This window comes from Hyperoodon ampullatus, assembly GCF_949752795.1.
Source record: "Hyperoodon ampullatus genome assembly, chromosome: X".
Lineage (NCBI taxonomy): Eukaryota > Metazoa > Chordata > Mammalia > Artiodactyla > Ziphiidae > Hyperoodon > Hyperoodon ampullatus.
The window spans coordinates 14928325-14952115 of NC_136913.1; the positions used below are offsets into that span (position 1 = coordinate 14928325).

General features: G+C 42.3%; 2 protein-coding genes across 2 annotated transcripts in view; one reads left to right on the forward strand and one right to left on the reverse strand.

The window, feature by feature from the left end:
• Window positions 1-23791, reverse strand: part of CTPS2 (CTP synthase 2) — a 99189-nt gene that overhangs the window by 45584 nt on the left and 29814 nt on the right. The window lies entirely within an intron of this gene.
• S100G (S100 calcium binding protein G) lies at window positions 1829-5341 on the forward strand (the record flags this gene model as incomplete). The annotated part of the gene is made up of 2 exons (XM_079727119.1): window positions 1829-1963; window positions 5237-5341. The coding sequence occupies 2 exons, from the start codon at window positions 1829-1831 to the stop codon at window positions 5339-5341; spliced, it is 240 nt and encodes a 79-aa protein (XP_079583245.1).

Sequence of the window (23791 nt, forward strand, 5' to 3'; positions counted from 1 at the left end):
AATAGATTTGGCAAGGAAAAGAAATAAAAAGCACATATGGGAACAACAAATAATGAAAAAGTTGAAAAATGACCATGCTATTTGGCAATCTTGCCTTGCCAAATGAAACCACAAATTATTGTGTATCTTCCCCCGACTTCTTAAACCTGCTTCTCAATGATATTTTATTCATTCATTCAGTTATTCAAAAATTTAACCACCTAGGGACTTCCCTGGTGGCACAGTGGTTAAGAATCCACCTGCCAATGCAGGGGACACGGGTTCGAGCCCTGGTCTGGGAAGATCCCACATGCCGCAGAGCAACCAAGCCCGTGCGCCACAAGTACTGAGCCAGCACTCTAAACCCCACAAGCCACAACTACTAAGCCCGCATGCCACAACTACTGAAGCCCGCGCACCTAGAGCCCATGTTCCGCAACAAGAGAAGCCACCACAGTGAGAAGACTGTGCACCGCAACGAAGAGTAGCCCCCGCTCGCCGCAACTAGAGAAAAGCCCGCGCGCAGCAACTAAGACCCAACACAGCCTAATTAATTAATTAATTAATTTTAAAAAGTGGATGTTTATTAAAAAAAAAATTTAACCACCTTATATGTACAAAACATCAGAGGGACTTCAAAGGCTATAAGGCAATTCTTTAAACTATGTAGTATTTGATTATCTATTTCAGCATTTTTTTCTTGATGTGCAGAAAATTATTGTTTTCAAGCCTAAATATGCAACTAAATTGAAAAAAACCAACCCTCCATATTTGAGCTTTCTGAAATGTGAACAGTGAGCAAATATCCTAGTTCCACATTGTAGGGAAAATATAATCTAAGGGGTAAAGAATCCAAGCTTATACTTGGGACTCTGAACCATTAAGCAACTGTTGAGGTGGCCCTTTATTGGATCTTGCCCTTAATTATGAAGCTCATGCAGTCTTAGGCTTGGGTTTGAAAAATCATTAATAATTACCCTTAAATGGCAAACAAAAGGAAAATTTCATAATCAGGGTGGTGTAGCTGTAAAGACTATAAAAGTCACAGGATCCTGCTCAGCTTCTCACACTCCTAATTTGATTCTTCCAGCTGCCTCACTGCTGGACGACCAGGTAAGTGTGATTTTAGTACTGCCTGTAGCTGCTTCTGCTTCCTTTCAGAATGGTGTGAAAGATCACGGTCTAGAGAAAAAGTGGGTTTGTGCCACCTAAAGATATTACCAGTAACTTAAGAGGCTAGAAGCTGTGGTCAGGTTTCTTCAAGACCACAGCCTACAGCGTGCAGAGCAGGTACCTAAAATGTGAAAAATGTCATAATTACTAGTAAAAGTATTTGGCTCCAAAGACTATGTTCTAACAGATGTACTCCAAAAACAGACATTTAACAACCTATCTAAGATGATTTTTTTTTTTTTTATTTTCTTGCGGTACGCGGGCCTCTCACTGTTGTGGCCTCTCCCGTTGCGGAGCACAGGCTCCGGACGCGCAGGCTCAGCGGCCATGGCTCACGGGCCCAGCCGCTCCGTGGTATGTGGGATCTTCCCGGACCAGGGCACGAACCCGTGTCTCCTGCATCGGCAGGCGGACTCTCAACCACTGCGCCACCAGGGAAGCCCGATGATTATTTTTAAAACACGTTTTCAGTCACTGGTACATTGTGATTCCCACAGTTCCCGCCCCCTCTCTCCTCCTCCTCCTCTTTATCTTCCCCTCTCCCCTTTCCTTTATTCTCTCTCACCTATGCCTAGGAAACAGCCCAAAAGCACTCAACTCCTGCTGGCAATCATCAGTATAAAATACTTCAGCTTTCTGGTAAGTTCATCTCTTTCTCAATTTACAGGACACCAAAATGAGTACAAACAAGCTTCCTGAAGAACTGAAGAGGATTTTTGAAAAATACGCAGCCAAAGAAGGTGATCCAAACCAGCTGTCGAAGGAGGAGCTGAAGCTATTGATTCAGACTGAATTCCCCAGTTTACTGAAAGTGAGTATACCACGACAGAGCCCGCTGATGGGGCGGCGATGGTGGGAAGGGAGGGGAGAAGAGAGGAAAGGACGCGGCCAGAGGCTGAGGTCCGCGACGATACGGATCAGAGCTCCATCTGAGGCAGAGCGCCCAGCAGCCCAGGCATAGGCATCACAGGAGGGAGGGCGCTTGAATGTGTGCTTTCCTCCCCTGAGGGCAGGCCACATTTCAGAAGGCGAGCTCCTAGAAAACACGGACTACGCCTTCTATTGCCCACAGCCTTGACACAGAACTCCCCGGGAGCAGCCATAGGAAACAGAAGCCATGATCGCACTCTTACCAAGCTAGGCCTGGAAGACCCGCAGGTTGCCAAGCAAACACACTAAGGCCTTCAGCCTGGATTCAGCACCCCTGTGCCAGGCTTTAGGAAAACAACGAGGCCTGTACGGTTATAGGAGCTGGACTTGGATGTGCTCCACTGTTATAGGCAGGATCTCTCAACTAGACCAACACTTACTTGGCAGGCTGTTAAGAAAACCGGCTTCATGCTGATAAATTGCCCTCTGGCGACACCCATTTCTATTTCAAAAGCATTTACATTTGTGTTAATTTGTGTTAAGCACCTAAATTTGTGCTGATGAGCAACCACAGGTTTCTAAACAACTTTCAGGAAAGGATTACATTTCCTCAGCCATAAAGTTTCTGATCAAAACCATCCCAGAGTTATCAAAATCAAAATGCATCTAGAGGCAATAAGGGATAGGGAAAGGTTGATTCTCTTTGCTCCAATACAGTTTGTTTCCCTTGGAACTAAAAACCATCTTCAAAATGGAAGCAACTGTGCAACTACCTGTTACATTTGACTTGGTCCCTACTTAGCTCTAACTTCAGAATTTTGTTCTCAGTCTTTAACCAGAGATGTCCCTTCTGTCAATATGACATGTGAGAAGGTTTCTAGTTTTAGTCGTTGAGGTTTCTGTTTTTAGTACTAAAAAGTGAAGTAGCTGAATTCAATGACCTTGTAATCGATATTGTCTTATAGTTAAAATGTGAAATAACTTGAAAAGTTAAAGGTACTAGCAGAAAAAGAGACTTTCTAATTAAAAATAAAAACCAGTGTTTCTGAGAAAGATTCAACTTTTCAAAAAACTCTTAAATTTTTCCAAAAGGAAGAAAAATAATAATAGGAATAATAGAAAATAATAAGAAAAAGAAGAAAAATAATAATCTGACAGGAAAGCCTAGGCAATCTATTCAAACAAGTTGTTTTTAAATAAGGTAAGATGGGTGATTTTTTCTGTATTTTTCTATATTTTATGTATTTCCTATAAAAAGCACATATGACTTTTCTAATTTGGTTAAAGGTAGGAAGACTAATGGTAAGTTGTGAAAAATCTACTTATCAAGTCATGTACTGATTATATTTCCATATGGATTTCTAAGGTTTTCTAAGCTATACTCTGTTTACATCACATCACCTTGTATGGTTTAGAATGTAGCAAATGCTTCAGGAAAACAGTGCTTGGTATTTATAAAACAGATGCTAAGTAACTAACACAGTTTGGTCTTGTGAGCATAGCTAAGTGCCAGTGTCTTTACAGGAATCTTAGGGATTAAATCATACCTTGATGTAGAGATTTGTTGCACAACAATGTGAACATACTTAATATTACTGAACCGTATACTTAAAAATAGTTAAGATGGGGAATGTTATCTTATGTGTTTTTTACCACAATTAAAAAAAATTTTTCGAAGCTGACTTATAAACTAAACTGTTATTTCAATAGGTTTCCTGGGTACTATTTTGCCACAGAGACTCCTAACCTGAAAGTCAGAGTTGTGATGGCTTTAAGATTTGAGTTTTATGGCAGTGGAGGGGCTCAGAACAAGTCTCCCTGAAATATGCCACTTTAGCATGAAGATTACTTGGAACTAAAAAAAATCAAAACCCAAAGATTCAGGGAAAGCTCTTTACCTCCCACTCAACCGCCTAAATTTACACTGCAAAGAGAGCTCTTCTTTTACCAGGAAGAGAGCTCTTGCTAGAGATTCCTTTTTTCCTAAGAAATTTATCTGTAGAACAGGCCAAACTTTTGTTTTCCAAACATCTTTGCCTACCTCTGAATGGCCTTCCTTCCTTTTGTAGCCTTAGCCCAGGATGTTATATAAGCCTCAGTTACCTGGCTGCCCTTTGGGTATCACATTTTTATGGGGAACCCTGTACCTATGTAATTAAACTTGTTTTTCTCCTGTTGATCTGTCTATGTCAATTTAATTAATAGACCAGCCAAAGAACCCAGAAGGGAGGAAGGGAAATTTTTCCACCCCTACAGCAGAGACAAAAATTAATTCTGCTTAATTCACTACAGGAACACCAGTAGTCAAAAGGGAGTTGAGCTGAACATGATCTGATGTAACAAGCAGTGGTTCTCTGAGTAGTCAGTCCTGGACCAGCAGCATCAACACCGCCCAGGAACCTGTTGGAAATACAGATTCTCAGGTCCCACCCCAAGCCTAGTCAATCGGAAGCTCTGGGAGTAAGACCACCCATCAGTTTGGGTTTACTAAGGTCAGCAAGCCCACCTGGTGATTCTGACGCATGCCAAAGTGTGAGAACCACTGAGCCAAAGTCATCCTGCATAGCATAGCAGTGGGCTGCAACCCGGGGTTTGGGAAAAAACTAGGGTGGTTGCTAATTAAGGGGTTGAGCTCTGGAGTCAGTGTTTGAACCCCAAGCCCTCTACTTACCAGCTGGGGGCCCTGAGCAAGTCAGCGGGTGTCTCAAAGCCTCAGTTTCCTCATCTGTAAAGTGGATCTCCCGCACACGGCAGCTGGGAGAACTGCACAGGCTAAGGAAAAGCTTTGGCATGCGGCTGGTCCATGGCAAGCCTAGGATCACATGCTGGTCCAGCTCTGGGGCTGGATGCCAAACCAGTTACCAGGGAAACCTTGGAGCAGGGCCCCTTGGCAGTCAAGTAAAGCCCTGGGACTTCTCAAAAGAATGATTTAGATTTAGTTTACATAGGAAACCAATTATTTTAAAATACACATTATCAATTTTAAAATAATAAATGCATGATATAGTTTTTTTTAAAAAAAGGGTAGTCAGTTCTGTGACATGAAGCAATACAACTAAAGTTGGTTTTTTCATCCCTATCGGTAACATGTGACTGAAAACTCGGCTGCCTTCTAGGAACGCAGACCCAGTGTCTCTAATTTCGGAGAATGTGCAGCAGTAACTGAATCATTTTCTCTCCTCTCTTCTGTCTCATCCTTTTTGTCTAAAACCAGGGTCCAAGCACCCTAGATGACCTCTTTCAAGAACTGGACAGGAATGGAGATGGAGAAGTTAGTTTCGAAGAATTCCAGGCATTAGTAAAAAAGATATCCCAGTGAAGGAAAAAACAAAACATCATTCTAAGAACCGGAAGAAGAGTGCCTGGGATGTGGCCCTATTCTGTACGAAACCACCATTGTCTCCACTTAATTCTTTGCAATTGTAATGATCAAGCAGTGAGGTCTAATTACTGAATAAAGAAATCCTTAGACGTGTCTCACCTTGTCAAGTACTGACCCCTGTAGCTTACTAGATTTGAAAGTAACCTTAATTTGATGCACCTAATCTATAGATTTATAAAGAAAAAAAAAAAAGGCCCAGAATAGTTCCATGATCTTGACCAAGACCACAAAGATGGTGGCGGAGAGTTGGAAAGAATTCTGACGAGTCAAACCAACTCCCTCCCTCCACTCGTCCACCAGAATAACCCCCTCCCTGCTCTCCCTCCGCAGCCACGCAGGGCTCACATCATTCCCAGCATCAACTCGTATTTCACTCTAGTCAATAGCTATGGAGAAACAGACTTCACAAAACAGACACTTGTCTTTAAAGTTATCTCCCAGCATCGGCTGTGCCTCTTGAATCAATGACCCTTTGCGGGGGAGCAAAAGGAATGTATGTCCAGAGAGTCAGTTCCATTCCATCATTGAGGGGACGGCCTTGGTTCTAGTATGTGACGTGGAAAATAAAAGGGACAGGAAGGCATAGGGCCCTCCAGCTCTGGCATCCTGCGATGCTGGGGCGCTGGGTATCTGAGAAACAGCTAGTCCTCAAGTTCTACTAGTTGAATCCAGCTGTGGCGGCGGTGGGGAGAGGGAGGAGCGTGGGAGAGGAGTAACTTTCTTCTGCCCCTTACCAGACAGTAAAAATGGCAAAGTCAAATCAGTCTAAGTTGGCCACGGCAGCCCACCACAGCAGTGCCCTGGAAGCCAGGTCTTTATCCTGACCACCACTCTCCCCTCCTCGGAAACACCCACAAATCATCAGCGCTGCACCCATTCCCTTTGGCCAGCATCTCAACCTTTCTGTTCATTATCACTTTCCTAATGAGCCTTGTTAGACATTTTTTTCCCAGTTGCCCCTCCAACGAAATTTTAATTCCACATATATTTTGTGTGTATACCTGTTTATGTACCACATTCATATCTGCGCTTTAGACATGGTATAAGATGGTTTTTTGACCCACCACCGCCCCTCAAAAGCAATTTTAACCCCTGTGGTGTAAGCACATAGGGTAGCACGTCCCCAGAGAAAGAAAACCAGGCATGGCTGGTTTTCTTGACATAAGAGAACCCATTTTTGGCCTAAGCCATTTTGTGATCTAAGCCTGGCCATAATGCTTGTCCTTGAACAGGTCTCAGTAATTAATGACCTTAAGGAAACAATGTAGGAACAAATGACTTATCAGGCAAGAGAAGTAACAAGAGCAAAGATAATATATCAGTTGTAAAGACCCCCAGTTCTGTTTCAGCAGTAAAGACTAGCCTGAAGCACTCAACCACCAGATCAACTGGAACCTAAGGGATGATAATGTTGACCTTTTCTGACCCTTGTGACTTCAGTCAACTAGAGCTTGGACTGTGTGAACCACCCAAGCCCCTTCGTGAATACGCATGTACCCTTAGCTTAAAACTTCCCCAGTTTTCAGGGAGACACTGCTTTGAGAAAGATCCCTGGTGTTCTCCTTACTTGCTGCAAGTAATAGATCCTTCCTCCTCCCATGCTTTGGCTTGGTTGCATCTTTTGGCTCAACACCCATGAAGAGGTGAACCCAGTTTTTGGGTAACATTGGGAGCAATAGCGCATGCCTTTGAACAATGTTCTTCGATGTTTTTATTTTTAACTCATGCTCTAGAGCCAAAATTGCCACACTTTACTTTCTGTAGTTGACATCAGAAAGATATGGGATTATCTTCACTTTCAAAATGTAGGAAATGACAACATTGAATGGTTTTAAAACTACACAAGCCCTCCTGAAGATTCTGCTATGACCTTACTCTCAAGCTGAGAATCACTGCCTGAAAAGTACTGCCTTTGAGTCAGTTTTTTTAACCTAACATATTTGAAGTGTGTGCTGGGTATGTCAGTCAAGTTGGCTGCTGTAATTTTCCCAGTAGCTTCAACTGTGCACTTGAAGGCACTCCAAGGTGGGCACACACCCACTCCCCACCTCGTTCACCCTGTAGGGGAGCAGAATTTGCCCCCCTATGTCTCTTTGGCATATTAATTCTTTTAAGCTGGTTATTTTCTAAGAAACAGCAGACATGGGAGAAACGCTGAAAACCAAGTAGAAGTTACCCTTTTGTAAGAAACATTTACATGCATAAGGAAAATCTCCATTTGTAAGGGTGTCTCCTTGACTGTACCAAGAAGAGGAGGATGACCAAATCTCTAGAAACTTATCAATGGAGAAGGCAAAGGCTTACATCTGCATGAAAAGCTCACCCTTGTTTACCATGCTTTTCCTGGTCACCTCCCATAACTGACTCCCCACTGTCCACACCCTCTTTTGTCTTTAGCCAAAGATGGTATTCAAGGTGAAAGCCTTCTCTCCCATGTATTCATGTTATTCAATTTTTGTGTGATTTTCTCCTGTTAATCTGTCTCATGTCCATTTAATTCTTAGACCAGCCAGAAGAACCTAGAAGGGTAGAGGAAAATGTCTTCCTCCCCAACAACCCATAGAGCGGGCAGGGGGCTGTCCATAGGCTGAGGAGTTGCATCTCAGACAGGCAAGTCCTGGTGATGTGAGAATCTAGAACAAGGCCAGCCAGGGTGGCCCAAAGTGGGCCAGGCATAAATGAGTTAGGCAGTAGATAGTGACTTGAAGACAAGGTGGGGGGAGGTCATATATTTAAATTTGCTTGAACATGAGCAAAAAAAAAAATCTCTGAAAGGACACAGAAGAAACTGAGGCAGGAGATAGGTGGGCTCCAGGCTAGGCGTTTACAACTGGCCTCCTGTTCACACCTCCTGGGGTGAGAAGAAGATGAGCTCCAGGTCGGACATTCATTACCAGCCCCCAGTTTACATTTCCTGGGGCAAGAGACAAACGGGCTCCAGGACTGCATATTTATGACCGGACTCCTGTCTATATTTCGAGATCTGCGCCTTGATATAAGAAACAGGAACAGGGTAGATAACCGGACACCGGACACTTTTATGGCAGAGACAGAGAGGGGCTAAACCCTGTTAAAAGATCGAGAGGTCATACATTTCCCATCCTTGGGGCAAGGGAGACACTACGCATGCACAAAAGCCTTCACAGGGTTAAAAAGGCAGGAGATGCCAGACCATAGTAAGTCCTGCTACCTTCCTCCCAGAGGCCTTTGCGATGATAGCCCTCTTGACTGAGAGGTGCGTGTACACCCAGGGGAAGGTCCAGAGACAAATTAGCCATGGGGTCAAAACAATACGACTGGCCAAGAAGAAGACAAAGACCTGGAAGACTGCCCCCTCATAAAGGGTTTAAACTTCCTAAAGGCGCGACTCTTTCGACTCTCTCACTGAGTTCGCCTGTGCTTCCTTCCGCGTGTACTCTGCTTTTCCAGTAAACTTTTTACTTTTCTCTTTACCTTCTGCCTCCTCGCCTGAATTCTTTCTTGACAAGGCAGGCAAGAACTAGGGACCCAGGCCCTAGCTGCTGGCCTCTGTGGTCCAGTGGTTAGGACACCCAGTCCGGGAACTAAGATCTTGCTTCCAGCTACTGCTCGCTGCTGCTTGCTGCAAGCTGCTGCTTACTGACGCCTGTGTCCAAAATCAAAACTAGCATCAGTGGTCACATGTTAGTATGAAAGCGAGTCCCCCTAAAACTGAATTCCCCTGCCGAGTTTATGATTAACCTCTCTATTAAAACCTTTTTCCCCTTTCTCATCCCCTCTGACCTCAATCCTGTGCTAACTGAACAATGATCAACCAGAGCCAGAGGGCTAAAAGTGCTCTTGTCAATAACATCCTTAACATACTCAGGTTGTTTCTCCAGGGCAAGATGAGCTAACAGACCGCCCCCCTCCCCAGGTCATGGACAACCTGGCCAAAGACTCATAACCTTAGGCATCCTGACTCTTGAAACTGCGATTAACAAATGTCACAAGACAATGATTAGCCCCACCTTCTTTGTCCTTCCCCTTTGGAGGGGATCTGAGGCTCACCTCCCACTCCCCTGCTTGGCACCCTGCAATAAACCCTTACTTTGCTGCAAATACCCGCTGTCAGAGTTTGGCTTTCTGAGCAGCGAGCACTCAACCCCTTGCTCGGTTTCAAGGAAAGGACTGGGCAGATGAGGGACAGAGGTGTGAAAGCCACTTCTCACTTCATATTTTATGGTACATTTTTGGTTTTTCAACCCTGTAAATGTGTGTCCCATCAAAAAGAATAAAAGAAAATTTTAAATAAAAAGAAAACAGGGCTTCCCTGGTGGCGCAGTGGCTGAGAGTCCGCCTGCCGATGCAGGGGACACGGGTTCGTGCCCCGGTCCGGGAAGATCCCACATGCCGCAGAGCAGCTGGGCCCGTGAGCCATGGCCGCTGAGCCTGCGCGTCCGGAGCCTGTGCTCCGCAACGGGAGAGGCCACAACAGTAAGAGGCCCGCGTACCGCAAAAAAAAAAAAAAAAAAAAAAAGAAAACATTTGTAAAATACCATATTGTTGTTTTTCATAATGAGCCTTTTTTCAACCTCTTTCTTATTTGGAACAGTCGGAACATACAACCACCTAAATTTTGGGAAGTGCATTGGAACCTATTTCAAACACTCAGAAATTTAACCAGAAAAAAAGAAAAATGAGTTCTAACCCTTCCATCAAGAAACAAAGGAGATTTTTATACACCATGACGGAATGTTTAAACACAATCTGTATCATTCTAATTCATACAAGAGCATTCTCATAGCATCAAAAGCCTTAAACATTTCTAATGACTTATTATATTCCACTGTAGGGATACCCCTTAATGGTCTCAACTATTTCCCCATTGTGGGGCATCTAAATTACTGTCATTTTCTGATTCTTCTAACTAATGTTATACTGAATACCTGTTCACTTCTTTGTCAACATATCAGACTCCTTAGGAGAATTTCGGAGAAGTAAATGTCTGAGTCAGAGGGTATGAATATTTTTATGCTTTGTGAAAGAGACCACCTAGTTGACTTCCAAAAGGTTGTATTGATTCATATTGCTACAAACAGGCAGGAGAGCACCAACTTCACTCCCCAGACAGCATTCATCAGTCTCATTTTAACTACTTCATTAATCGCAACAGTACATATCTTTTATTATTTCTGGTTTTTATAGGAATCCCCCACTACAGATGGTACCCAAATTACAATGCTTCAACTTTCCATTTTTCAGCTTTAAGATGGTATAAAAGCAATGTGCATTTAGCAGAAACTGTACTTCAATTTTTGAATTTTGATCTCCTCCTGAGCTTGAGATATGCAATATGATCCTCTCGTGATGCTGGGCAGTGGCAGCCACAGCTCCCCGTCAGCCGTGCAATCACGAGGGGAAACAACTGATACACGTACAACCATTCTGCACCCAGACAACCATTCTGTTTTTCACTTTCAGTACAGTATTCAATAAATTATGAAACAGAGCAGGACCCTGCGAGGCCCTCCTGGGTACAAGCGCCTCCTTGTCTCCTGTTGCTTGTTTGTAGAAAAAGCTTTTGTCTCCTAGGCTTTCCCCAGGTTCCAAAGAGCAGACCCAGTTAATGATTAGAGAAGTGGAAAATGCAGAAACAAAGGAAAGCAATCAAACAAGAAAAGTACTAATAGCTTAAACAATAGAGTCACAGGACTCCTAGTTCCTCCTGAAGGGATATAGACAACAATCTGACACATATCTTTGAGTTGTTCTGCAGAAACTAAGTGGAAGATGTTGACTACATGCTGACCACAAGCACACAGACCCCAGACTGGTTGGAACCAGAAGACTGATGATTGAGATTCCTGAAACATCACCCTGTTACCTCACCACCAACCAATCAGAAAGAATGTCCATGAGCTGATCAGGCACTCTACGACCCTCTCCCATAATGCTGCCTTTAAAAACCCTTGCCTAAAAGCCATCAGGGAGTTTGGGTCTTTTGAGCACTAGCTGCACATTCTCCTTGTTTGGCACCCTGCAATAAACGCTGTCCCGTCCCTCACCAGAACCCGATGTCAGCAGACTGGCTTTGCTGTGCATCAGGCAGGTGGACCCAAGTTTGGTTCAGTAACAATTTCATGAGATTTTTAACACTTTATTATGAAATAGGCTTTGTGTGAGATGGTTCTTCCCAACTGTGGGCTAATGTAAGTGTTCTGAGCACATTTAAGGTAGGCTAGGCTAAACTATGATGTTCGGTAGGTTAGGCGTATTAAATGCATTGACTTCCCATATTCAGGACATAACCCCATCATAAGTCAGGGAAGATCTTTATTCTCCCACTGAGTTTATGGTTGGGTACTGTTTTGTAAAAGATATTCTTTCTCTTGTTTGAAGCACCCTGTCAAGTTTGTTATGAGATTGTGAGCACCAGGGTGTAGATACTGTACACTGCCTATTGAGTGTCTATGGTGATACGGGGGTTCACTCTTTTGTTTGAACAATATGATGTGTTAATCAATTTAATTCCCAGGATAAACACACTATCCATTCATGACTGATTATCCCTTAACACTATTAAATTAGACATTCTAATATTTTATTTAAGGTTTTTACATCTTTATTAATAACCAACATTAGTCTATAGCTTGGAGTTTTATGTTTTGTTGTATGTGCTTTCTTGAGTTCTAATGTTTAGGTCATGTTAGCTTCCCATTTTCGCCTATGTTTTCGATCTCAATTCGCCTCTCACAAAGTAAATATACACTATCTCAATTCCAACATACATAAAGCACCTACTACAGGCAAGGTATTATACAAGATGCCATAAGAGATACAAATTGTCAGACCTCTCAGATCCTAAGTCAGTGATTTTGAGATCAGGTGAGGGAAAGGCTTAATCTAAGAAGTAGTATTTCAACTGGGATTTGTAGAAGCAACATTGAATACAACGTGCAGAGAAGGGGCAGCACTGGGCATTGAAAAAGAGAGGAAACACAACAAATAAACATCATGTTGTTAAGAAGGAAGACACTTTCCTCTACCCTTATAAGGTCTTCTGGCTGGTCTAACAGTTAAATTGACATGAGACAGATTAACAAGACAAAATCAAAGTTTAATAACATGTATACATGGGAGAGACCCAGGAAAACTGAGTAACTCACCAAAATGGCCAAAACCCTAACCTTAAATACCAACTTCAGCCCAGACAAGAGGATGTTGAAGGTGGGTAGAGTCAGTTATGGGAGGTGACTAGGAAAAGCACAGTCAACAAGGGCAAGACTGTGATGCAGATTTGCACACTGCCTGAAGTCTTTTCTCCCCTCTCATCCCTCTGTCTCCTATGCCAAGTGAATCCTCCTAAAACACCCATTTCTATTGACAAGTCTTCAGTAACAAGTACAGTATTTATCAATTACATAATATGTCAAGGTTGGCAGGTATTATCTTACTCATTCCCTGATCCTTCAGCATTAATTTTGACACTGACACTCAAGGACCTCTACAAATTCACACCAATCTCCTTTATTTCCTTCCACTTCTGTACAGGAGAGATGTGCTTCGGCCACACTATTTTATGACCAAATCTTGGACATTCCAGCCTAGCATAAGCCTCCCCTCTTTTCAATGAACTCTCCAAGAGTCTCACAATCTTCCCTTCTTACTGTAACCCACAGTATTTCCCCCCTCTCACCACCCCGGACCCCGAATTCTTAAGTATCCAAGGTCCACCTGTGCTGTGCAATACCTTGGCCACTACACTAGGTGGCTATTGACATTAAAATCAATTAAAATTAAATAAAATTTAGGGACTTCCCTGGTGGCAGAGTGTTTAAGAATTCACCTGCCAATGCAGGGGACACAGGTTCGAGCCCTGGGCCAGGAAGATCCCACATGCTGCAGAGTCACTAAGCCTGTGCACCACAACTACTGAGCCTGCGCTCTAGAGACCACGAGCCACAACTACTGAGCCCACGTGCCACAACTGCTGAAGCCCGCGTGCCTAGAGCCGGAGCTCCGCAACAAGAGAAGCCGCCGCAATGAGAAGCCCAAGCACCACAAAAAAGAGTATCCCCTGATCACCGCAACTAGAGAAAGCCCGTGCACAGCAGCAAGGACCCAACGCAGCCAAAAATAAACTAATTAAATAAATTTTTTTTTAAATTAAATTAAATTTAAAATTCACTTCCTTCACAGAAGAGAAGACACAGAGACATAGGAAGAGGAGGAAGCAATGTAACCAAGGTGATAGAGATAAGAGTGAAGTAGGCCCTGAACCAAGATGGCAGAGGAGAAGGACACACTCTCACTCCCTCATGCGAGAACACCAGAATCACAACTAACTGCTGAACAATCATCGACAGGAAGACACTGGAACTCACCAAAAAAGATACCCCACTTCCAAAGACAAAGGAAAAGCCACAATGAGATGGTAGGAGGGGCGCAATCACAATAACATCAAATCCCATAACTGCTGGGTGGGTGACTCACAGACTGGAGAACACTTATACCACAGAAGTCTACCCACTGGGGTGAAGGTTCTGACCCCACGTCAGGCTTCCTAACCTGGGGGTCCGGCAACAGGAGGAGGAATTCCTATAGAATCAGACTTTGAAGGCTAGCGGGATTTGACTACAGGACTTTGAGAGGACTGGGGGAAACAGAGACTCCACTCTTGGACGGCACACACAAAGTAGTGTGCACATCAGGACCCAAGGGAAGGAGCAGTGACCCCATAGGAGACTGAACCAGACCTACCTGCTAGTGTTGGACGGTCTCCTGCAGAGGCGGGGGGTGCTGTGTCTCACCATGAGGACAAGGACACTGGCAGCAGAAGTTCTGGGAAGTACTCCTTGGCGTGAGCCCTCCCAGAGGCCGCCATTAGCCCCACCAAAGAGCCCGGGTAGGTTCCAGTGTTGGGTCCCCTCATGCCAAACAACCAACAGGGAGGGAACCCAGCCCCACCCATCAGCAGTGAAGAGGATTAAAGTTTTAATGAGCTCTGCCCACCAGAGCAACACCCAGCTCTACCCACCACCAGTCCCTCCCATCAGGAAATTTGCACAAGCCTCTTAGATAGCCTCATCCACCAGAGGGCAGACAGCAGAAGCAAGGAGAACTACAATCCTGCAGCCTGTGGAACAAAAACCACATTCACAGAAAGACAGAAAAGGTGACAAGGTAGAGGGCTATGTATCAGATGAAGGAACAAGATAAAACCCCAGAAAAACAACTAAATGAAGTGGAGATAGGCAACCTTCCAGAAAAAGAATTCAGAATAATGATAGTGAAGATGATCCAGGACCTTGGGAAAAAAATGGAGGCAAAGAGCAAGAAGATGCAAGAAATGTTTAACAAAGACCTAGAAGAATTAAAGAACAAACAAACAGAGATGAACAATACAATAACTGAAATGAAAACTATACTAGAAGGAATCAATAGCAGAATAACTGAGGCAGAAGAACGGATAAGTGACCTGGAAGACAGAATGGTGGAATTCATTGCTGCAGAACAGAATAAAGAAAAAAGAATGAACAGAAATGAATACAGCCTAAGAGACATCTGGGACAACATTAAACGCAACAACATTTGCATTACAGGGGTCCCAGAAGGAGAAGAGAGAGAGAAAGGACCCAAGAAAATGTTTGAAGAGATTATAGTCAAAAACTTCCCTAACATGGGAAAAGAAATAGCCACCCGAGTCCAGGAAGCACAGAGAGTCCCACACAGGATAAACCCAAGGAGAAACATGCCGAGACACATAGTAATCAAATTGGCAAAAATTAAAGACAAAAATTATTGAAAGCAGCAAGGGAAAAATGACAAATAACATTCAAGGGAACTGCCATAAGGTTAACAGCTGATTTCTCAGCAGACACTCTACAAGCCAGAAGGCATTGGAATGATATACTTAAAGTGATGAAAGGGAAGAACCTACAGCCAAGACTACTCTACCCGGCAAGGATCGCATTCAGATTCGATGGAGAAATCAAAAGCTTTAGAGACAAGCAAAAGCTAAGAGAATTCAGCACCACCAAACCGGCTCTACAACAAATGCTAAAGGAACTTCTCTAAGTGGGAAACACAAGAGAAGAAAAGGACCTACAAAAACAAACCCAAAACAATTAAGAAAATGTTCAAAGGAACATGCATATCAATAATTACCTTAAACATGAATGGATTAAATGCTCCAACCAAAAGACACAGGCCTGCTGAATGGATACAAAAACAAGACCCATATAATATATGCTCTCTACAAGAGACCCACTTCAGACCTAGGGACACATACAGACTGAAAGCGAGGGGATGGAAAAAGATATTCCATGCAAATGGAAATCAAAAGAAAGCCGGAGTAGCAATACTCATATCAGATAAAATAGACTTTAAAATAAAGAATGTGACAAGAGACAAGGAAAGACACTACATAATGATCAAGGGGTCAATCCAAGAAGAAGATATAACAACTATAAATATATATGCACCCAAAATAGGAGCACTTCAATACATAAGGCAACTGCTAACAGCTATAAAAGAGGAAATCGACAGGAACACAATAATAGTGGGGGACTTTAACACCTCAATGGACAGATCATCCTAAATGAAAATAAAGAAGGAAACAGAAGCTTTAAATGACACAATAGACCAGATAGGTTTAACTGATATTTATAGGACATTCCATCCCAAAACAGCAGATTACACTTTCTTCTCAAGTGCGCACAGAACATTCTCCAGGATAGATCACATCCTGGGTCACAAATCAAGCCTCAGTAAATTTAAGAAAACTGAAATCATATCAAGCATCTTTTCTGACCACAACGCTATGAGATTAGAAATGAATTACAGGGAAAAAAACCATAAAAAACACAACACATGGAGACTAAACAATACATTACTAATTAACCAAGACATCACTGAAGAAATCAAAGAGGAAATCAAAAAATACCTAGAGACAAATGACAATGAAAACATAGCGATCCAAAACCTATGGGATGCAGCAATAGCAGTTCTAAGAGGGAAGTTTATAGCTATACAAGCCTACCTCAAGAAACAAGAGGGCTTCCCTGGTGGCGCAGTGGTTGAGAGTCCGCCTGCCGATGCAGGGGACACGGGTTCGTGCCCCGGTCCGGGAAGATCCCACATGCCGTGGAGCGGCTGGGCCCGTGAGCCGTGGCCGCTGAGCCTGCGTGTCCGGAGCCTGTGCTCCGCAACAGGAGAGGCCACAACAGTGAGAGGCCCCCGTACCGCAAAAAAAAAAAAAAAAAAAAAAAAAAAGAAACAAGAAAAATCTCAAATAAACAATCTAACCTTACACCTAAGGGAACTAGAGAAAGAAGAACAAACAAAACCCAAAGTTAGCAGAAGGAAAGAAATCATAAAGATCAGAGCAGAAATAAATGAAATAGAAACAAAGAAAACAATAGCAAAGATCAATAAAACTAAAAGCTTGTTGTTTGAGAAGATAAACAAAATTGATAAACCATTAGCCAGACTCATCAAGAAAAAGAGGGAGAGGACTCAAATCAACAGAATTCAAAATGAAAAAGGAGAAGTTACAACAGACACTGCAGAGATACAAAGCATCCTAAGAGATTACTAAAAGCAACTCTATGCCAATAAAATGGACAACCTGGAAGAAATGGACAAATTCTTAGAAAGGTATAACCTTCCAGGGCTGAACCAGGAAGAAATAGAAAATACGAACAGACCGATCACAAGTAATGAAGTTGGAACTGTGATTGAAAATCTTCCAACAAAAGTCCAGGATCAGATGGCTTCACAGGTGAATTCTATCAAACATTTAGAAAAGAGCTAACACCCATCCTTCTCAAACTCTTCCAAAACCTTGCAGAGGAAGGAACACTCCCAAACTCATTCTATGAGGCCACCATCACCCTGATACCAAAACCAGACAAAGATACTACAAAAATAGAAAATTACAGACCACTATCACTGATGAATATGGATGCAAAAATCCTCAACAAAATACTAGCAAACAGAATCCCACAACACATTAAAAGGATCATACACCATGATCAAGTGGGGTTTATCCCAGGGATGCAAGGATTCTTCAACAGATGCAAATCAATCAATGTGATACACCATATTAGCAAATTGAAGAATAAAAACCATATGATCATCTCAATAGATGCAGAAAAAGCTTTTGACAAAATTCAACACCCATTTATGATAAAAACGCTCCAGAAAGTGGGCATAGAGGGAACCTACCTCAACATAATAAAGGCCATATACGACAAACCCACAGCAAACATCATTCTCAATGGTGAAAAACTGAAAGCATTTCCTCTAAGATCAGGAACAAGACAAGGATGTCCACTCTCACTACTATTATTCAACATAGTTTTGGAAGTCCTAGCCACGGCAATCAGAGAAGAAAAAGAAATAAAAGGAATCCAAATTGGAAAAGAAGAAGTAAAACTGTCACTGTTTGCAGATGACATGATACTATACATAGAGAATCCTAAAGATGCCACCAGAAAACTACTAGAGCTAATCAATGAATTTGGTAAAGTTGCAGGATACAAAATTAATGCACAGAAATCTCTTGCATTCGTATACACTAATGATGAAAAATCTGAAAGAGAAATTTAGGAAACACTCCCATTTACCACTGCGACAAAAAGAATAAAATACCTAGGAATAAACCTACCTAGGGAGACAAAAGACCTGTATGCAGAAAACTATATGACACTAATGAAAGAAATTAAAGATGATAGCAACATATGGAGAGACATACCATGTTCTTGGATTGGAAGAATCAATATTGTGAAAACGACCATACTACCCAAAGCAATCTACAGATTCAATGCAATCCCTATCAAATTACCAATGGCGTTTTTTACGGAACTAGAACAAATCATCTTAAAATTTGTATGGAGACACAAAAGACACTGAATAGCCAAAACAGTCTTGAAGGATAAAAACGGAGCTGGAGGAATCAGACTCCCTGACTTCAGACTATACTATAAAGCTACAGTAATGGAGACAATATGGTACTGGCACAAAAACAGAAACAGAGATCCATGGAACAAGATAGAAAGCCCAGAGATAAACCCACGCACCTATGGTCAACTAATCTATGACAAAGGAGGCAACAATATACAATGGAGAAAAGACAGCCTCTTCAATAAATGGTGCTGGGAAAACTGGACAGCTACATGTAAAAGAATGAAATTAGAACACTCCCTAACACCAAAGACAAAAATAAACTCAAAATGGATTCGAGACCCAAATGTAAGACCAGACACTATAAAACTCTTAGAGGAAAACATAGGAAGAACACTCTTTGACATAAATCACAGCAAGATCTGTTTTGATCCACCTCCTAGAGTAATGGAAATAAAAACAAAAATAAACAAATGGGACCTAATGAAACTTCAAATCTTTTGCACAGCAAAGGAAACCATAAACAAGACGAAAAGACAACCCTCAGAATGGGAGAAAATATTCACAAACGATGCAATGGATAAAGGATTAATCTCCAAAATATATAAATAGCTCATGCAGCTCAATATTAAAAAACAAACAACCCAATCCAAAAATGGACTGAAGTCCTAGACATTTCTCCAAAGAAGACATACAGATGGCCAAGAAGCACATGAAAAGCTGCTCAACATCACTAATTATTAAGAGAAATGCAAATCAAAACTACAATGAGGTATCACCTCACACCAGTTAGAATGGGCAGCATCAGAAAATCTACAAACAACAAATGCTGGAGAGGGTGTGGAGAAAAGGGAACCCTCTTGCACTGTTGGTGGGAATGTAAATTGATACAGCCACTATGGAGAACAGTACAGAGGTTCCTTAAAACACAAAAAATAGAATTACCATATGATCCAGCAATCCCACTACTGGGCATATACCCAGGGAAAATCATAATTCAAAATGACACATGCACCCCAATGTTCATTGCAGCACTATTTACAATAGCCAGGTCATGGAAGCAACGTAAATGCCCATCGACAGACGAATGGATAAAGAAGATGTGGTACGTATATACAATGGAATATTACTCAGCCATTAAAAAGGAACGAAATTGGGTCATTTGTTGAGATGTGGATCAACCTAGCGACTGTCGTACAGAGTGAAGTCAGAAAGAGAAAAACAAGTATCGTATATTAACGCATATATGTGGAACCTAGCAAAATGGTACAGATGAACCGGTTTGCAGGGCAGAAACTGAGACACAGATGTAGAGAACAAATCTATGGACACCAAGGGGGGAAAGCGGCAGGGGGGTGGGGATGGTGGTGTGATGAATTGGGCAATTGGGATTGACATGTATACACTGATGTGTATAAAACTGATGACTAATAAGAACCTGTTGTATAAAAAAATAAATTAAATTAAATTGAAAAATTCAAAAAAAGAAGAGTGAAGTAGCCAAGGAAGCTAAGGGTTTCTCGGAGCAACGAGAAGCTGGAAGAGACAGGGAGGGATCCAAAACTAACTAACTAAATAAATAAAATAAAAATAAAAAAATAAAATTCAGTTCCTTAGCCACCCTAGCTAAATTTCAAGTGCTCCACAGCCCCATGTGGCTCGTGGCTGCCATAAAGGATGGCACAGATCCAGAACATTCTCTCATGGCAGAAGTCCTGGTTGTCAGAGCTGGTAGCATTACTGAGGGCGTACTCACATACTGCCACACATTTGGTTGTATGTCTCAGGCATCTGTGTCTTGTGTCTCCAACTAAACTGCGTGCAAGCAGGGTTGTGGCAGCTGCTCATTTGTAATACACTACATTTAGGACTGCACTTAAGTGGACGAGTGCCAAATGCACAGTGAGTTTTTTCTTAATAATCTCTTTCCACTAGAATCCAGCTATTTCTACTGCAAAAAAGAAAAAATCTTTCAAGTTGTTGAAATACCTATTCCTAAGGCATTTCCCATTGAGCTAAAGGTATAAAAGCTTTCAAATACATTAGCTTTGAAGTACTCATTTAGTTATTCAGTTATTGTTAAAATTATGGGCTACCCTTATTGATTCACTAATGGGGGCTTACTCCCAGCTGTGCTGACTCCTTTTAAAACGTAGACTCCAGTAACAGCCTGATATCAACTCTGAACCTATGGTCCCCACAGAGACAGGATTAAGTGACTATTAGTCTCCCACACTGGTCCATAAAAAGCTATTTTACCCACAGTACAGCTGTCTTGCTCACAGCTGCTTTTATGAGAAAAAAGTTCTTTAGCCCAAACTAAGCTCCAAATGACTTCTTTAAGATCATTTTGTTAGTTGGGAAATGCTTACTACAATGTTCTAAATTAAAGCAGTCTTCAAATTTATAAAAGTTGCCTGGAAGGTTATGGGTTTTTTTGGCCATGCAGCGGGGCTTGTGGGATCTTAGTTCCCCGACCAGGGATCGAACCCGGCCCCACCCCCACCCCCCGGCAGTGGAAGCGTGGAGTTCTAACCACTGGCAGGGAATTCCCCCAAATTACAATTCTTATGATTCCAGATGAACTCTTTTCCTATTTGCAGCCTCCTGTATTATTTTTTTAGTTGACACCAGTCTGTGTTGATGTGTTTGAATGTGGAACATGGATTCTGTTTTCAGATTCTGTTTCCATATCTAATGTAAATTCATATTTTTAAGTTATAATTTTCAGTAAACAGAAAAGAAATGCTAAAAATTATGCATATCCACATACCTAAACATCAGATTGAGATCATTCTTCCTATATATATCTCAAAAGCCAAAAACATTCTAAATATAAACTCTACAATGCCATGAGCTATCCTCCACATGAACTGGAGAGATCTGAAGCCAAATTCAAGGTCAAGGGTGTCAGCAGCAGCCATGTGATTGATACAGAGTCAGAATACAAGCCAGCTACAGCTGTGCTCCTGGTACACATCATCTAGAAGGCACGTGAAGCTGCTTTAAAGCAGGCCAGAAAGTCAGACTTGCTGTAGAACCTAAATATTCTGCAAAGTTCCAGAGCCTTCTATTTCACCTTGTGGATCAAGCAGAGAAATGGCACAATAAAATAAATTTTACTCACTCTCTCCTGGTACTTCCAGACTCAGAAAGACTCTACCTTCACTCTTAGAAAAAAAACTATTTCTCCTTTTATGTGCATAAGAGACGCCCCCTCTTAGATATCTGTGCTGTATGCCAGTATATCTACTGATTTAATAAGCAACCATAAGATTAATCATGCATGCCAAAGGAGGGCCACGATGGCCCACGAAGGGGAGCAGAATTTGCCCCCCACACACAAAATATGCCTCTTTGGCATAAGATTATCCTGGGCTGATTATTTTTAAGAAACAGGAGACATAGGAGAAGCTCTAAAACAGAACAGAAGTTACCCTTTTGTTAGAGACATTTGCATTTACAAGGGAAACCTCCATTTGTAAGGGTGTCTCCCTCTCTGTACCAGGAAGAGAAGGGTGACTCTAAATCTCTAGAAACTCTTTTCAATGGAGAAGGCAGGGACTTAAATCTGCATAACAAACTCACCCTTGTTTACTGTGCTTTGCCTTGAAAACCTCCCATAAATACTTCCACCCCCAACATCTTTTCTCTGTAGCTGGAGACAGTACTTAAGATGGTGGCTTGGGCCATTTCTGGGAGTTACTCAGTTTTCCTGGGTATACAGGAGGTATCCATGTTATTAAGCTTCTGTTTGTTTTTCCCCTGTTATTCCTTTATTACAAGGGGTCTCAGCCAAGAATCCAGAAGAGTAGAGGGAAATTATTTTTATCCCCCACACCCATAAAACAGATTTTAGCTGCAAATATACCCTTTAGGAGGCTCCTGGTTTCCAAAACTATTTACTTTTTTAGCGAGAAGGGCCAGAATGGCCATACCCACTGTAAGTCATTGCTATTTGCTCAAGTTTAAGTGATTCCCCAGGCTTCCTGGTGTCTGCTCCCTGGTGATTCTATTACCTTAGTCTTTTCCTTCAGTAAGATTTCTCTCCATCCTCATAAATGGTGGCTCTTAAGGCTATTTTTCTCCAACAAACTGAATGCAGGACATAAATATGTTCAGTAGCAATTAGGTTTTATTGTTCTAATCTCACTTATGAGTATAGAAACTATCAAAATGTAAGTCGCACAATTCCTCTGACTTCGCAATTCCCCTTCTAGGAATTCATCCCATAGAAGTGTGTATGTGTCGCTATGAGAACACATGTACACATACTAATTTGCAGCATGATTTAAAGCAGCAAATAATGGACACAACCAAAATATTCATCAATATGAGACTGTTTAAATAAAGAATGATGTGTAGAGCAAGGCAAGTATGTAGCAGATCCCTGTGCACTGATGTGGAGCGACGAGTACAAAGAGCAAGGAGGGGGCTTCCCTGGTGGCACAGCGGTTAAGAATCCGCCTGCCAATGCAGGGGACACAGGTTTGAGCCCTTGTCCGGGAAGATACCACATGCCGAGGAGCAACTAAGCCCATGTGCCACATCTACGGAGCCTGCGCTCTAGAGCCTGAGAGCCACAACTACTGAGCCTGCGCGCCTAGAGCCTGTGCTCCGCAACAAGAGAAGCCACCGCAATGAGAAGCCCGCACACCACAACGAAGAGTAGTCCCTGCTCACCGCAACTAGAGAATGCCAGCACACAGCAACAAAGACCCAACGTAGCCATAAATAAATAAATAAATAAAATAAATTTATTTAAAAAAAAAAAAAGCAAGGGGAACGATGTCTCAAGCATGGTAGCATATGTATTTTTTTAAAGGAACATATGTCCATATATGTTTGCAGGTAGGCATTTGTACACACACACAATATTTGGAAGAATAACAAAAGAAATGGATGAAGGTAGTCACCTCTGGGTAAGGGAACTGAGGTAAGGTAGGGGCACATGAGAGGCAGTTTTATACCTTTTCTGTAGGGCTTAACTTTTTTATCCTGTGTATAAATGTCTTAAAAATACGCAAACACACACACACACACACAAAGAGTAAAGGAGAGTCATCAAGGAATTAACCTTGCCAAAGCTATCTAACAGTGGCACCTACTGGTAAAATCACTTCCTATCCCAAAGTATTCTCTAAAAGAAAACCCAAGGTTCGCCTGGCACAGCCATTTCAGCCATTAGTCGGGACATATGTTTCTGTTAAAGCCTTGTAAGGAACTCTTCACTTGTATTAAGTCTTCTGAGTATAAGACTTAAAAGTGCCATCTGGCTGGGAAGTTACAATTCATTATAGTCTGAATTGCAAGCTATAAAAATGAGTGAAGTGGACTTCCCTGGTGATGCAGTGGTTAAGTATCCGCCTGCCAACGCAGGGGACACGGGGTTCGAGCTCTGGTCCAGGAAGATCCCACGTGCCACGGAGTAACTAAGCCCGTGCGCTCCAACTACAGAGCCTGCACTCTAGAGCCCGCAAGCCACAACTACTGAAGCCCATGTGCCTAGAGCCCATGCTC